At 43.2% G+C, this 16242-nt stretch overlaps 1 protein-coding gene and 1 pseudogene across 1 annotated transcript; both read right to left on the bottom strand.

Annotated features, from left to right (window-relative positions):
• Window positions 1-9006: 9006 nt before the first annotated feature.
• Window positions 9007-10083, bottom strand: LOC129596731 (uncharacterized; annotated as a pseudogene).
• A 799-nt stretch (window positions 10084-10882) lies between these two features.
• Window positions 10883-15089, bottom strand: LOC129596764 (decapping and exoribonuclease protein-like). The gene is made up of 7 exons (XM_055494115.1): window positions 14703-15089; window positions 14517-14596; window positions 13363-13507; window positions 12250-12501; window positions 11800-11938; window positions 11164-11258; window positions 10883-11066 (listed from the first exon to the last, which is right to left on the bottom strand). Exons 1-7 carry the CDS (start codon window positions 15026-15028, stop codon window positions 10961-10963), a joined length of 1143 nt encoding a protein of 380 aa, XP_055350090.1. The 5' UTR covers window positions 15029-15089; the 3' UTR covers window positions 10883-10960.
• Window positions 15090-16242: the final 1153 nt, after the last annotated feature.

The raw sequence follows: 16242 nt of genomic DNA, 5'->3' as shown, positions 1-16242 counted from the left end.
TTAAAAAAAAACTTTGATTCCCGAAATAACGGTGATGTGAAGAAACTGAAAAAGGTCGTGCATGTGCACGCAGATAAAGGGAAAATTAGCCTTCGGAGTGGTCTCCAGAACTTAAATACGCATACACAATGTAATTTATTACTACAGTTTATGTTACACGTGTATAATACACTGTAATATATACTGTAGTAATAAATTTTTGTGATACACAGAACTACGTACGATTCATTATGTATATCGTCTTTTCTATAATCTATCACACGCGGGTTCCAAAGCAGCGGCTCGACCCTTTTACCTCGATTGCCTTTGCCCTTTCAAAATCTACTTATAAATTCTGTTGCTGCCATAATTCAGAAAGGTTAAATTAAAGGTGTCTGGCAATCCGTTCTCTTGCAAAAAGTACAGATATCACGCAGCAATCCAGCTCCGCCAAGCGTCCATGGCATTTTGCAATGTACTGTCAAATTGGAGGAAAACCTTTTTGGAGGAAGACATTTCAAACTGAAGGAAAACAATACCAACTCTCCGCCTAGCTGTGTACTAGGTATCCGGCAAATAAGTGCACCGCTTTTACCTAATTTTTGATTTCATATCTCATCTTTTAAAATAATAACTGGAGGTTGCTTTAGCCAGGCAATCATTCTCAAAACGGGATATACCGCTTAACATACAAGTTTGTGGGACAAACACGTTGTTCGGAGGTCTAATCGAGCACAGTTTCGGGCAGGAATTTTTTTCTACAGCTACCATACGTTACCATTAACATACAAGTTTTGCTCAATGTGAATTACACAAGATTTCGCAACACGGAAAATGAAAACATTATTGAACAAAAATTGAGCTTTATTCTTTTACACACTGTATAGCACCACACTGTATAGCACATAGCAAGGTAGTAGGTACGGTACGGTAAAGAAGCTACCCGCCGTAACCCGCGCGTGGTGGAACCCGCGTGTGATAGATTATAGAAAAGACGATATACATAATGAATCGTACGTAGTTCTGTGTATCACAAAAATTTATTACTACAGTATATATTACAGTGTATTATACACGTGTAACATAAACTGTAGTAATAAATTACATTGTGTATGCGTATTTAAGTTCTGGAGACCACTCCGAAGGCTAATTTTCCCTTTATCTGCGTGCACATGCACGACCTTTTTCAGTTTCTTCACATCACCGTTATTTCGGGAATCAAAGTTTTTTTTTAACAGCTACAACTACTGCTTAATTTAAAGAATCTTATCAGCAGTTACCTATACGTAACTAACGTAAGCAACATCGAGCGCCGGTGTGTCGGTTTTTCCTTGCAGCGTTTGAAGCTTTGCAAGGTGCCGCTTTTTCGTTTTTTTATTTTGAAAGCTTTACTGCAATAAGATGCTTTCGCTTAGTCTATTCCATAAAGGCAATCTCAACGCTAACGGTAGCATGGATTGATAGTTTCCCAAATGAAAGGTAGTGCCCGAAATGGTAGTACAGGGAATAAAGGGTAGTGCAAAAGGCAGCGTGCGGACTGCGGAGTAAACGGTAGGGAAATGTAGTTTACGCCTTTACGGAGTGGTCACCTTAAGTCATTTGGGGATTTACGATTGCGCAATACTTTATCTGTGCGTGACCGATGTGACCGACGTGACAGAAAGTCCCGTATTCGTGAACATAGAGGACCTCCGCTTCGCTCCGACATTATTGAACAAAAATTGAGCTTTATTCTTTTACACACTGTATAGCACATAGCAAGGTAGTAGGTACCGTAATCATAATTAGTTTAATAATAGTTCATGACCTTCTGGCGTCTGTAATGGGCCAGTGGTCAAAAAGACCTTCTTTCAACAAGGTTTTTATCTAGTAGAGCAACTGTATCGCGTGCGAAATCAGTTAGAGCGTTACCGGTTAAACAATCGCAAAACTGTGAAAATTATTAGGTCGAAACTTCCTGTTGGCCTTGAATGAAGCAAATGCGTTCAGATCAATGTCGGAAAACTCTTCAAGTTTTACGGCTGGAATCGAGGCGTGGCACCCTTGGATCAAAATCTGGGTGCTGTTTCTGGATGCAGCACACTTTCATACAGTATCTTCTTTGTTTCGCTTCGGAAATTACATCCACCGTAACCCTGAAATCTGCACCTTTCCCATAACAAGCCCCCCTTCCTCCGTAATAAGCTCCTTCCCTTGACCGGTTTGAAAAATAAGGCCTCCACAAAAAAAAACGTTACTAAAATGTCAAGTGCCGTAAACGGAAGTTCAAACATATTATGAATTCATTAATAATAATTTAAGAAGGTTTTCGGCTAATGAATTGAAGCAGCAATTGAAAACTGGGATGTAAGAATTGATAACGAAATGAATGTTAATGAACTGAGAGAGATTGCTTGGGCATCTCTGTATACCGCGCTTGCACTTCAAAGGAAGTACAGCAACGCGAATCGCATATGTCATGCGTTAAACAGCCGTAATACGAGTATCGAAATTGAAATTAGTGCGCTTAACGCTGAACTGACTAAATTGCGTAATAAAACTGGAAGAATTAAAAATGAATGTCGTGTCGAAAAAACACGAGCTGTTGAATTGATGGAGCGTCAGTTAGCTTTGATGTTGAAAATGGAAGAAATGCAGCGAATGCCTGAAGTCGGTGACAAAATACAGTATCCGCAAGTGTACGAAGGTACGCAAGAAAGCGGTAAAGTAGAACGTTTCATAATGGACTGTGAACGATGTAAAGATTTGAATGGCTGGAGCGAAAAACAGTTGATCGAAAAAGGACTGTCATATTCATTGAAGGGTGATGCATATCTGTGGTATGCGGAACATAAAAAATTAAATCCCGATAGGGACTGGAAGGAATGGAAAGTCATGCTAATTAATCACTTCTCATCGGAGAGTGATCCGGCCGAAATACGGCAAGCGATGTATGCACGTGCCTTCAAAGAGGAAGACACGGTTAATTCTTACGTTGACGGATACCTAAATTGGTTTAATGCACTTGGTACGAAGGAAGAAGAAAGAGTATCTGTACTCGTTCTGGGCTTGAAAAAAACGCGTAATAAGTGGTATGAAAACTTGACTTTGTCAAAACCGAAAACTGTTGAAGATGTTATGGCACAGCTAAAAACGCTGTACGTACTGAGAGTGCAACGAGAAATGTATGAATACGAAGATGACTGTGGAAATGAATACGGTGAATATGAAACCGAAAGTTTGAATGATGACGAATGTGAATATGATGAAAATTATGAATGTTACAATAATTATGGTAATAAGCCGTACATGATCGGAAATGTCGAAATTGATATTAATAAATGGCGAACTGATAGCGGTCAGCCGATCTGCTTTAAATGTCATGAGCTGCACCCAGCAAAGTACTGTACTTTCGAGGGTAAATGGAAAGAAGTGTCAAATGAGCCGCCAGCTGAAGTGCTTAAGCGGTACAATTTGAAAAATGTAGAAGCGCGTTCACTGGAAATTCGTACTGTACAGTGCGATTTAAAATTAACTGAAAAGGTGGAAACTGAAGTGCAGCAGCAGCAGTCAAGTTTGCGGGGGCGAACAGTGCCCAATGAGCTACCGCCCGATGCGTTGCAAACGACTGTGTCCAGTCAAGTTTGCGGGGGCAAGCCCGATATGAATGGGAGCGCCTTAATGGCTGAAAATTTTGTAAACGAAAAATTTTGGAAAGCCGAGCAGCGCAAGTACAAGGATACCAAACACTGGTTCTACTTGTACAAAACCCAGTTAAAGCGAAAAATAAATTTCAAAATGAAGAAATTTATCACTTTGTTGTGATAAATGGTTTGCTTTGTAGAAAGCGCTCTGAAAATGGTATCGACAAAATTGTGGTGCCTAAACAATGGCAGGAAAAACTGGTTGAATCAGTACGTGAACGATGTTTAAAAAATGAATTAATGCCGCACGGAGTGTCAGTTCAACAGTATCTGACCACTCGGTATTATTGGCATAATATGGAGAAAACAATTGGAAATGTTTTGTTGAAATGTGATTATCCTGAAGTTTCTGAAAATGTATGTAGAAATGTCTCAGATTGTGCGAAAATCCGCCATGTTGAATGCGTAGCGGAAGTGTGCGGTGAATTGCAGTTTGAAAAAATTCATAATTGTCAGTTACAGGGAGAAAGCCAGTGCACTACGAAATGTGTTCAGTGCGATTATAATGGGGCTGGTCGACGCATCGACGCAGATAATTGCAGAAAGTCCAAAGTTGAAAACCAGACATTAGCTGATTCAAAAAATGCGGTAACTGAAGTTGATGGTCAAGTAGTGAAAATGGTGTATGAAGTGGTGTCCAGTGATGTGGACAATGCGCCTGTAAATTTCTTGGGAGTTTATTCCCGGAGATATCCTTTCTGAATGCCGTCAAACGGTGATTGTGTGTGCTACGAGAGTCGCATTGGTAACCGCCTTCGGGTGTTATGCTGACTACTTGCGTTTGACTGTGTTTCGCAATTTTCAAAGTGGTGTTTGCTTTTATTTTCATTTTTCATCGCGGATGTTTTTTGCTTTAGTTTTTCATCGGCGATTTACATTAATTTAATGTTTGCCACTGAAAAAACATGAACTTTGTTTCGTTCCGACGTTTCCTGTTTGTCTTTACTCCGACTGCCGTTCTGCCATCCTATTCAGTCTTTCTGCCTACGCTCAGTTCTCCATCCCGTCAAGGATCCTCTCCTCATTCAACATCTCACTCAGTCACCCGTGGAGGAGGATCAGTCAGTTTGTGGACGGTGGATGGAATGCCCGCCTTTGCCCAGTCGTGAGCATGAGAACTCATTTAGTTTTTGTTCCTGTTTTTTGCTTTCCTTTTCTGTTCTTTTTGTGCTGGGTTCCCCAAGAGCCGTTTGCGGGGGTGACGTGATATAGCGGTACTGTAGCGATACGTACGTAATAATGTGACGGCTTTACTCGTACTTTGTATTATTCTTACACTTTCTCGACGTTTCTCTTTTGTGTTCGGATTTACTTTTGGTTGTTTCAACACGGATGCGCCGTGTCTATATAAGTGTCCGTGAGTGGCAGTACTTTTGGAATCAGTTCTCTCATTACGAGTTTTGGCAGTTTCGGAGTTTCTAATTAAAATATCGTCGGAGATGCAGTTCTCGCTTCGCGTAGATTCGTAGACTTAGCTATGCCACATTGAGATTATTAGCTCATACTCTGTCGTTGAGTAGGTCGGTAGGATAGATTATTACGGTAATTATTCCTATCGTACTGATCTCTCCGTCACAGGTATGTAGCCTACAGTCTCCGCCTAACTTTGGTTTCCGATCAAAAGGTGCTTTTAATATTTGCGTCCCTTGCCGCAATTGACGCCCAGGGCGATTTTAAATACCACCTCGCTTGGTCGTTCGAAATATATGAACGCTTCCCGCAGATAAGCGCTCCGGAGCGATGTGACGACATCTTCTCTAGTCGCACCGCACGACCAATGTTAGTGTGACGACATCTTCTCTTGTCGCACCGCACGACCATTAGTCACCGGAAACCTACGTGCAGGTATGCCCTGCACATTTTTGCGCGGTCATATGACATCATGGTGACCGCATATCACATCATTTTGCCGTTATGCACTCTGTCACTGGCTTGTCGCCACACCAGCCCCACATATGGTAGCCGAACCCATCCGGACCAGGACCATATATAAAGCACCCCTCCACTCCGTACCAGTCAGTAGTATGACAGCAGTCCACCAGCAGACTCTCAGTCGACTCCCAATCTACACCTGGCTATCTAGCATTAGCATTGTTTATTGTGGGCATAGTGTTATATTGAATGAAGGTCACTGTCTTACGGGTGCGTTGCCTAATCGTTATAGGAACACATAGGTAAAGGTCATCGTTGACCTGCGCAGGTGTAGTACAGGTGCGCTTACAGGAGAACTTAATAATGCGACAGCGACGGTTAATCTTTTTCCCAAGATCAGCCCTTTTGTGTTATTGGTTTGACTAAAATTATCCAGGGTTCGAAATAACAAGCTCCCTAGATGCATCAAAAGCTTTTCCAAAGCATTTGAAAAATCAAACGCGCAGTGCATTTAATGTACAAACCATAATAAAGCGACTTATCAAATCGAATTTCTTATTCAACACTCAAAGAATGCAGTTGACTGTACAAGTTACAAAAGGTCACGAAATCATCTATGGTAACAGTTTTCAGAATCGAGAACCAACAGATTCTTGTGGACCTAAATTAGTAGAACGAACGAACAAAGCAGAACCGAAGCCAAATAAAGTCAAGTTTAGAAAAGCTTGACCACTTCCGTTAAGTTAAATGAGGGCAGGGCCGTCGCGAGGGGGGACGTGCTGGGCGCAACTGGCGCTGGCGCGAAAAAATGGGACTGGCGCTCGAAAATTACAATAGAAAAGCGTAGAAAAGTGGCTTTTTTGAGCCACTTTTCTACGATTTTTTTCAATTTTTGAGCCATTTTCGAACTGGCGCGCCGGGCGCGCGACCGCGCGTTCCCCCCTACCCTCGGAACTCGCGACGGCCCTGAATGAGGGCAAACCAGTTATGGAAACGGGCCATGGTTAGACACAACATGCTGAACCGCTTAGACAACATCCGCTTTACTGTAGTTGTTTATAATTATAATAAAAAGTTAAATGGAGAGGTAACTGGCTGCTTGTAGGTCAAAGCGGAGCACGTGCAGAACGGAGCTCTTGCGACAGCCCTGAACCAACGCTTCCCCAACAAGGACACCGTTTTCATGAAGAGACCTCAAGCAGCTGACCCTGGAAATCGCCAGCAATGTGGTGGCCAGCGAAGTGACCGACGATGAATTTGTCAGCCAAGACCAGTCTATCACCATCGGCACCTTACTGGAGAACATTCTCAAGGCCAAGAGCATATCGACCGAATCCTTCGAGGAGCAGATGTGGAGCTCGGTGTTCTGGCACGACGAGAACGGCCGACCGGACCGCATCACCCAGTCCTTAAACGATGCGTACAATAAGAGTGATAGCACTTTAAAGGACGATATCAAAAAGTACATAGCTAACCAGGACAGCACCAATGTCTCGGGTTCATTCATGTCGAAAGTGGACGTTCTGGGAATATTTGGGAGCGACTCCTCTGGCTCCGGTGGCGTCAACACGGCGTCGCAGTCCGTCAGCAACGAAGAAAAGGCCAAACTCGTCGAACTGATGACCGAAGCCAAACACGTCATTCAATGGGATGGGGAGAAGTTCATTCCCAAGGCCATGCAGCTCCGACGAATCAACTTATCTGGTAAGACGGAAGCGACCGCCGCCTTGTTCAAGAGATTTTACTCGAAATTTAAGCGTCAGGTGATCCGTAATATTTGGCCCGCGCTCAAATTAGAAACTGGGCCTAGACCACTTCGGACCACTTATCAGACTTGGACTTCTTGACTTGGACTTGAACACAATAGTTTCTTAGTTACTTTAGGTTTTCGTTCTTACATTTTCTAAGATATCTTGAGATTTGTTTTAGGTTTTCAGTTCATGATGTTTCATAAGTGTCCTTGAGTTGCTGGTTTTCTTAAGGAACAACCTAAGAAATAATTTGAGAGACGTAAGAAAACATAAGAAATCGAGATCGAGAGATCGAAACTAAGATCGAGAGGTCAATTCCAGTGTAAGAGGTTAAAGTGGACTAGCTCGAAACTGAAGAATTTTGAAGCTAATACAATATGCCGCAAAAGTTAGTAAGTCCAAGTCAAGTAGACCCAACACTCACCTAGCTCAAGTTTTATTACTCGTTAGATAGTCCAAGTTTTAGAATCTTCAGTTCAGTCTTAGTTATGTAGTCCAAGTCCAAGTTTTAGTACTGCAAATCCGAGCGCAAGTGCTAGCTTAAGCGCAGACTATACTCTATGTATCCAGTTCTGGATGCGTTGCAGGACTGCGAACATCTTCCGTTATAACGTCCACGCAAGTGCAAGTGACGAAGACCACATCAGAACTCAGCAGCCGCATCAATATCCTGCCGTCCGCTTCGAGCACCGGTGCGTTGGCTCGCCAAAGAGAGGAAATGCACCGCCTAGAGCGAAAAGTCCGACAGCTCCAAAGCCGAATGGGAGAGATGGAAACGACCGCAACGGATATCCAGGCCGGAATGATGCCCATCGGGTCGGTTATAGCCTACCCGGTCAACCGAGAGATTCCACCATGCTGGCTAAAGTGCGATGGGAGTTATTTTAGTTACACGCACGAGAACCTGTCCAGGATACTTCCCACCTCGTATACTCCGGATTACCGGGGACGTTTTCTCTTGGGCAGTAGCTTTGTGTACAGTCTCGGAGCCACAGGGGGAGCCGCCACCCACAAGTTAACCATCAACGAGATGCCGGCCCATTCTCATTCAGCTGATACCAGCTTCCTGACAAAACACAGCGGCCAAACGGTATACGATATTTGGACAACGCGGGTCAATGATTTGAAGTACAAATGGTCCAGTAAAACAGCCAACACGGGCGGCAGTATGCCTATAACAACATGCCACCATATCATGCTGTCAATTTTCTTATTCGAGCCTGCTAGTGCGTACATTTTGCTTCAAATACCAGGTGTGCTCCTTTATTGTTTGATATATGTCGTTAACTTATTAGACGGGCTGTGTATGCATGTGCTACACATACATACATAGTGTAAATGTTTAAATAAAGCCGAGTGCCCTAATGATATTTGTGAGAATGATAAGTATCACGTGCAACATTCTAGCTTGGTATTGCAGCTCTTGCGGAAAATGAGCTTCGATCTGATTCACGGTAAAATTCTAACTTGAAAGCATAAGGACTGAGCCATATGATAGCACAATGATGTCAAATATTCAGTTTGATAGCAGCAGCCACATCCCCGTCACGAGATTCGGTTGATACATAATAATATTAATATTGTATTTGTTCTGCCCATCGTTGTAATTTCTGCGTTCGTATAGCCATTTAATGCGAATAAAATGCTTAACAGTCATAACAAAACTCGATAGTACGGTACGTCAATGCGATAGAAATTCTTTGTTGCAAATTTTTCACGGTTCTACTATTTGCGAGCACAGTTGCTCTTGCGCTGCAATTCCGCCGGACATTGTACCGGTGCAAAGTTCATGCTGGGATTATCTGCTCCTTTAAACCAATCAAACCGCCAATAACATCCGGCCCGGATCGGCTGCGGCAGCGCATTGCACTGGTCCCGCGTCCGCACCCCACCGTACCGCTCTCCCCACGCACTCGCCGCTAGCCCCACTGCCGCGTACACCCATCAAAGATCCCGAAACCGCCGCCCGGGATCTGCAGATCAAAGTAATTCTCCCCCAGATCGCCGCCGCTGTTGACCACCTGCACGATCATGGACTTCCCGGATACCGGGCCGCTGGTGAAATCCAGCTTGTAGCACAACACCATCCGCGCTCATCCGAACCCTTGATATGGGCGGCCGCGAATCCGTAGGCAAGCTTATCGTTGACCGCCCACGGGATGTTGTCGTTACAGACGTACGCGTCACCGCCGTCACAACCACTCTTGGCGTTGACATCAGTTAACGCAGCGATACCGTCCTTGCGGCAGGTTTTCACGGGGTTGCTCACGACGGCTTTATCCTTCCATGAGCAGCTGGGTTTGCAGCAGTCCCAGTAGCGGGTCGTCTTCCCCGTCTGCGTACTGCCACCACCGCCACCACCGCCGTTGCTGCTGCCGGCCGTTTCGCGAATCACTCCGCAGACTGCAGAAGTATCCCCGACTGTTATGGCGTTGGATTTGCTGATGGCACCGCGTTTCAGGGAACACCCCTTCGAGCGGGTCCAGGAGAAATGGGTGCACTGGGGATTGTTGGCACACTGTCCACAGCATTGCTCGCTGGGTACCTGGACGCGGGATAGATCGTTCCCGGAGAAGTCGCAGCCCATGGCCCAGTTACCGTTCCATTGAATGTTGGCGCACAGGGCTTCTTCCACCAGGTAGGAAGAAAGCAGGAACAATGAGAGAATACCAGACATCTGTAACAGTAGAGCTTGCATTATTGCAAATACGAACAGTTACAATTACAAGCAAAGCACAGCTGCAATACTATCCCTCTTTCAAAACCGGGGACAGCAAAAGGAATTGATGCACTTCTCAGGACAAACAACAGTTAAGTACTTTTCATTGGAGCGATAATATGATTTTGGCGATGCAGCCGTACGCTGAAAACATTTATTCATAAGGAATAATATAAAATGTGTGTGCGACTGTAGTACGTGATACATCGAGGCACGTTACACATCGGTTATAAGTGCTTAAGGAAACAATTTGCCGGTTCAGCGGATTTACAGTTGCGAAAGCAAATTTCTTTAAACAGTAACAAACAACTCTTCACCGGATATGGAAATTATGCAGGGCTGCAATATCTACGTAAGCGGAATAGTACATTGTATGGAATTCTGAAAACCGCTCCCTGTCACGATCCACTTTCACACGGAGGTGCAGCTTGAAACGTCACTTTAACCGGTTACCAACAAATACATGTGTAAAATTACTAAGCAGAATGTACGGTCCAGAGGGATCCCATTTGCGCTCGTGCCGTATTCCACCATACTCCCCATTCTAACAATCCCTTCTGTTTGCATCTTCGCATCGAACCTCTTTTTCCTCCATTCCAGTTTTAGCGTCCCATTTTTAAAGCAGTGTTTTGAGTGAGCATCTGATCGACGATTGTGCACATTGCAGATATCATCAGGAGATTAGGTCGATACAGTTATTTGTACTGCATTTTGCTTTGCCCAGCTGTAGCCCATTAAATGCAAATAAAATGTTTAACAGTTATGACAAAACGTGATAAACGTAAACAAGAAATTCGATAGAAAACTAAAAGCAACTGCACTACTGGAAGCAGCAAACAATGATGAAACCAGCCACATATCTGTAATTATCACAAAAATTTCAAAGTACATATCTGATTCTGCATTAGATAATCCGTCAATATAGGAAAGTAAATAATTAGGACAATAGCCGGAGTTTACGCTGCTGTTTCACAGTAACTGCTCTTCTTTGGTTGGTTCTTTGTGATACTGTTGATTTTGACTAATAACGTTCCGGGGCTCCATTCAAATGTGTACATATTCCTGCAAAAGAAGTATCCACTACAGCCGCCCGGAAAAAGCAGCACGTTGCGCGCTCAAAAATTTTTCACGTCAACAAGCCAAAGACCGGCCCACTCACTTTGTATAGTCCTCTTTCACTGTCTTTTTCACCTTATCCAGAAAGGCACCCAGAAAATTAATAGCATCTTGGCAGTTCCACTCAGCTCCTGCCGCCTGAAACCAGGAAACGATACTGCTACGGTGCTACTTAATGGTGCAGGGAAAGTACGACCCGGGTACAGCACTGTACTTCGTACCGAATTCGTATACGTGCACGGAAACATTCGCTTTCGCGCCCTCCCAGACACTCATTTGCGTTCTTTTTTTGACAGTGTTTAGGCACATAATTTAAATGCAGTGGCGGGTGCACGTTGTGCTCGAAGCATCAGGTAATAGCGTAGTTATCGGTCAAATAAAATTTCAAAAAGTTTAAAAAACAGGCCTTTAACAGGCAAGTAGGAATAAGTACTGTACATACAAAAGTTGGCACCAAGTACTTCGAAATACGAACTACTACCTGAACACACACTTTTACACTGAAATTACTCACTACTACCTTTACATTGAAATTCGCAATAATCGTCACAGATTATGGTATAACAGTACGTCACTGTACTACTGCAGTACATGTACAGTGCTCTTCAGCCGCCAAGCTGAAATCCTTTTGTTTAGCTAAAGCGCCAATGGTTCGGGTTGTGCTGTCACTTGTCAGTACCTTGCTCTTGGCGGGAAGATCATCAGTGTAGAATTCATCGGTCGAAACGCAACAACCGTCAGCAGTCCGGTAGCCGACAAGCACTTTTGGGACTGCAGCAATGTAACACTGAGCCCACCAACTCAGCATCTTGAAGCGACTGCAATGCAGATTAGATGGTGCGACTATTTGTCTACAATGAGTTTCTTAAAGATATACAGTAACAGCAAAAATGATACAAGTCGTAACGGTGGCTCCGGATCGGCTTTTAACTATGGGCAGCGAGTTCGTACTCACAGGCTGTGGGTCACAGCGAAGGCATAGTAGAGAACAGAGATATAATTCTCTGTACTTACGGTCAGGGAAGGTTTTTTAAAATTGTGTAAAAACATTAATGGGGATTTGATTACATTTTCTAGGTGCACTAATTTCTCACAGTCAAAATGTAAAGCCCGTAATATGCTGACTTACTAGTAATTGTTTTTGGCATTGTTCATACTCCTGCCTTGGTGGGTACTTATGGCGTCGACGGATGTTGTTTTGAGTTCAACGTAGCGTCCGGAACCGTCCGGATCCCGGCAATCTATCTCCGCTCCAAACAGGACTTTGATGCCGTTAATTCGGCGCGATCGGACCGCGATGTAGCTGGTCTTATCTGCTGATGTATCGCTGAAGTTCGCTTCCTCGTTCGAATGAGTGAGACACTGCTCGAACTTCTGGCCCCTGTACCCAAAACACTACGCAAAACTGATGCTAATATGCATAGCCATTACATATCGGCAAATTTGGTGACGCCAGTTGTAAGCACTGTACATTAAAAGACAACGGTGTGGCTTTGTTAAAACGCAGAATAGGGGTGATAACTAAATATTACTGACGGAACTTATCTAAACGACAGATACGTCTTCAAATCAAACAGACACGTCTCACACTGCTAGCCTTTGACACACTCGATCTATGGGGAAAGTGGAAAGTCAGCTATCCTGTTAGTGAAAAATTCGACAAGCGACTCAACTTTCTACGGGTGGAACTCGCTCTCATGAATTCCTTCGCCAACGGCTGTCGCTGGAGATTCAGCGAGGCAACGCCATTTCTGTACTCGGAACATTGGAAGGATTGAGGGCAGCGTTAAATGAAATTTTACTGTTATGAATACGAGTACTGTTACTTATTATAAAATCTACTTTTAAATTACAAGTTATAAGCATAGATTCACTAACGTGCACCTGATAGCGCACTTGAAAGCTTGAAAGTTAAGGCGCGCACAAACGCTTTTCACGTCACTGTGTACAGATACACCCGTTTTCTTGCAGAGTTTACTAACAACCGGCACTCAAAATTAAACATTCTCTAGACACATCTGCGGGTAACCATGCGAAAATACAAAGCGGCAAAAGCGCCTAGTACACATCAGCGGAAGGTTAATTGAATTTTGATATAAATGCTGTTCACATTTGATAAGCGAAAAATAAAATATAGTATCACCTTGATTTCGTGCAGTTAAAAAGATTAAAACAGTATGCATATGAAGTATACTAAATGTGGTTCCGCTGCTTAACCAGTATACTTTTATTGCACGCCTACCAGAATGAGTAGCGCTCCGTGTCTTCGTTATCCTTTTCCGAAGATTTTTTCATCGCGGGCTGTTCCACGGGCTTTGCTGGACGGTTCACGTGCGCCAGGTACAGCGTTCCTTCGATTTTCCAGGCCAACACGATCCACCCTGTGGCTGCATAAAGCCATATACTGCTTGCATTTAAGGGAAGTGGCCCGGTACATGGTACCAAATTTGTGTACATGCACGGAAACTTTCACTTTCGCGCACTCCCAAACACATTTTTGTTTCGATTCACAGCATTCTGTAGCCAGATGATTTGTATACGCTGGCGAGAAAACCGTATGTGCGCGCAACATCAGGTTCAAGAGTTATGGCTGTTACAAAATTCTAAAAAGTTTAAATGCATTCAGGTGTACCAAAAGTCTCATTATGGACCGATCTCCCTCAAATTTTGCACGTAAATGCACATAACCACAAAGAACGTTTTCACACCGATCCACTGTTCTAGCATGTTTTTCAAATTTTAAAATGAATTTCAAAAATTTTAAAATTCATTTTAAAATTGGAAAAAAATCATGGAATACTGGATCGGTGTAAAAGCAATCTTCAAGTCATGTCCATTTACGTGCAAAGTGAAATCGGTATCTTTTTACAAAATCATTCTTTGAAACCAGCATAACTCTTAGACCGGACGTTGCACAAGCAGTTTTCACGCATGTATAATCATCTGGCCATAAACCGAAAAAAATATAAGTGCCTTTAAAGTTTCCGTGCATTCTGAATTGTACCATCAAAACCACTTCCTAACTCTGAATAGGATAAAACAAAGAACAACTCATAACAGTATGCATAGTATGTATACATATTAACCATTAAGTTTACATAAAATTATATATATTTAGGCGTTTTATATCATCCTTATGTATAATCAACAATTTGTGTATGTTGCTGTGAAAACTATTATTCTTGCGCAGAGCTGGCGACAGAACTACAGTATTTTGAGCAATAAAATGTCAGTATATGCCAAATTAAGGGTAGTATAAAATGCCGAAATGCTAGGGTAGTAAGTATATGTAGCGACGTATTTGCTGCGGTATCTTCAGTTGATGGGTAAGCAATATTTCGAGCAGTACGATATTAGCCGGTTCCGTTGCCCGTTATAATTATGAGCTAATCCTACCTTCCGGGTTGTGCAAATGTGCCGGCGTGAGCATAATCGTTTTCAGCAATCCAGCCCAGCAGACGACTTCTGGTCTACAACTGCAAACATCATAAAGCATACGGCACAATTCGAGCTTGCAGTGCCAAAGTCCAAAGTGAAACTGAATCAACCGAAACACGCGTAAAAGTAGTTAAATATACTAACGCAGGATCTCTAAAGACGTCCGGGTGCTCCTGACACCATTGTCGCAACGGGGCCAATTGGTAGCGCTGCGGAAAATTCTTGGGATCCTTGGCCGGCCGGTTTTTGAGCCTGTGTGTAAAGCCAGCGTCCAGGTTCAGTGCCAGTCCGTTGACGCGCTGCTTGGCCGGTCCGCGGCGGTACAACGTGGGCGGAGCATCGACACCAGTGTCCAGCGCACCATAAGTCCACACATGGTCATCGATTGGGCAGACGCAGCCATTGATAAAGGATGGTATCACCCATGGGGTCAAATCTGTAACGGTGCTAGCAGCTGGCAAGCCTGTCATGACCCTTGGGATATGCAGGATGCGTTACGGGATGCACTGATCATCCAGGAAATTTCTACTATACTTCTATCAATACTTTTCGAAGCGCTCATAGCCACATCTGTCGCAAGCGCACTATAAAGTACTGCATGCGAGCGCAGAAGTGACTTTAAAAGTTACAGCTTGTCGTTAATGTGCACGGGCATATTAGTCATGCAGTGGAATGAGCTACCAATGTGATAAGCTGAGCGATTATACTCATGAATTATACAGATTATACTCATGAATTCACTTTTTTTACTCTCCTAATGCACAAGGGCAGCCCTTGTTGCCCAGATAGACGCTGCTGCTGTAAAAGCCTGTAATAACGAGTCGCTTGACAGCTCACTAAGCACAATAACCGCCTGCACTGGATCAATCAATATGTTTCCGTTTCAATCATATCAAGGCTTTTTTCAACTTAAATTGTTTGCGGTTTTTCGACTTTAGCCCCATTATTGATATAGCCTGAGCTGTTTCAATTTCTGAATTTCTTGCGCACGCACGTAGCGTCTGGCCTATGTTTAAAGCGAATATATAGGAAAGGTCGAAAGCCACCGATTTGAAAAGTACTGATGTACTCGAAACATAATATAATATTAGTACTACACTGATGTACTCGAAACATTAGTAATACTTAACTTGTTTGTTATCCGGCCTTTGCTATGAGGATCGCCTTTTTTAAGCTAGGACGGGAAATCAAGAATAGAACCAAAACGTGTGAGGACATGTAAGAAAACAAGAAAATATGCAAATTGCACTACATTCATTCAATTTTCTACATTCTTTAAACAATACAACATTCTTCATGACGATACATGGTTCATGATACATTACAACACATTTTTTATAACGTGGTAAATTAATAACAAGACGAAGAGTCTGTAGAATAAAAAAATTCTTGTTGGCGATTACGCAGACGTATATAACTTAAATTAATGATATCTCTGGGAGAATAATTTTAGTAATCACTAACAGAAAACCCAGTGTCCGGTTCTGGTGTAATTGTTCTTCTGGACAAAAACATGCAACCATATTCCAAACATTTTAGGTTAGATTTACCTGATAACTATGGATGTGATCATGTGAATAATGTGATCGTGTACAGATACTCAGATAGCATGCATTCGTGTCCTCAGAGCAAGGTGTTGCTGGTGCCTAGTACATTCTCAACCGACAAGATTCCCGTCTTTGTA

Source organism: Paramacrobiotus metropolitanus, unplaced genomic scaffold, assembly GCF_019649055.1.
Source record: "Paramacrobiotus metropolitanus isolate TYO unplaced genomic scaffold, Prichtersi_v1.0 Parri_scaffold0000094, whole genome shotgun sequence".
NCBI classification, from domain to species: Eukaryota; Metazoa; Tardigrada; class Eutardigrada; order Parachela; family Macrobiotidae; genus Paramacrobiotus; species Paramacrobiotus metropolitanus.
This window is presented reverse-complemented; position numbering and strand designations above follow the sequence as displayed.

Coding starts and splice junctions, on each gene's coding strand:
- LOC129596764 (XM_055494115.1), bottom strand. CDS start 15,028: ATGACAGGCTTGCCAGCTGCTAGCACCGTTACAGATTTGACCCCATGG. Junction 14,597..14,702: donor GACGTCTTTAGAGATCCTGC/GTTAGTATATTT, acceptor TGATGTTTGCAG/TTGTAGACCAGAAGTCGTCT. Junction 11,259..11,799: donor ATCTTCCCGCCAAGAGCAAG/GTACTGACAAGT, acceptor TCCTGGTTTCAG/GCGGCAGGAGCTGAGTGGAA.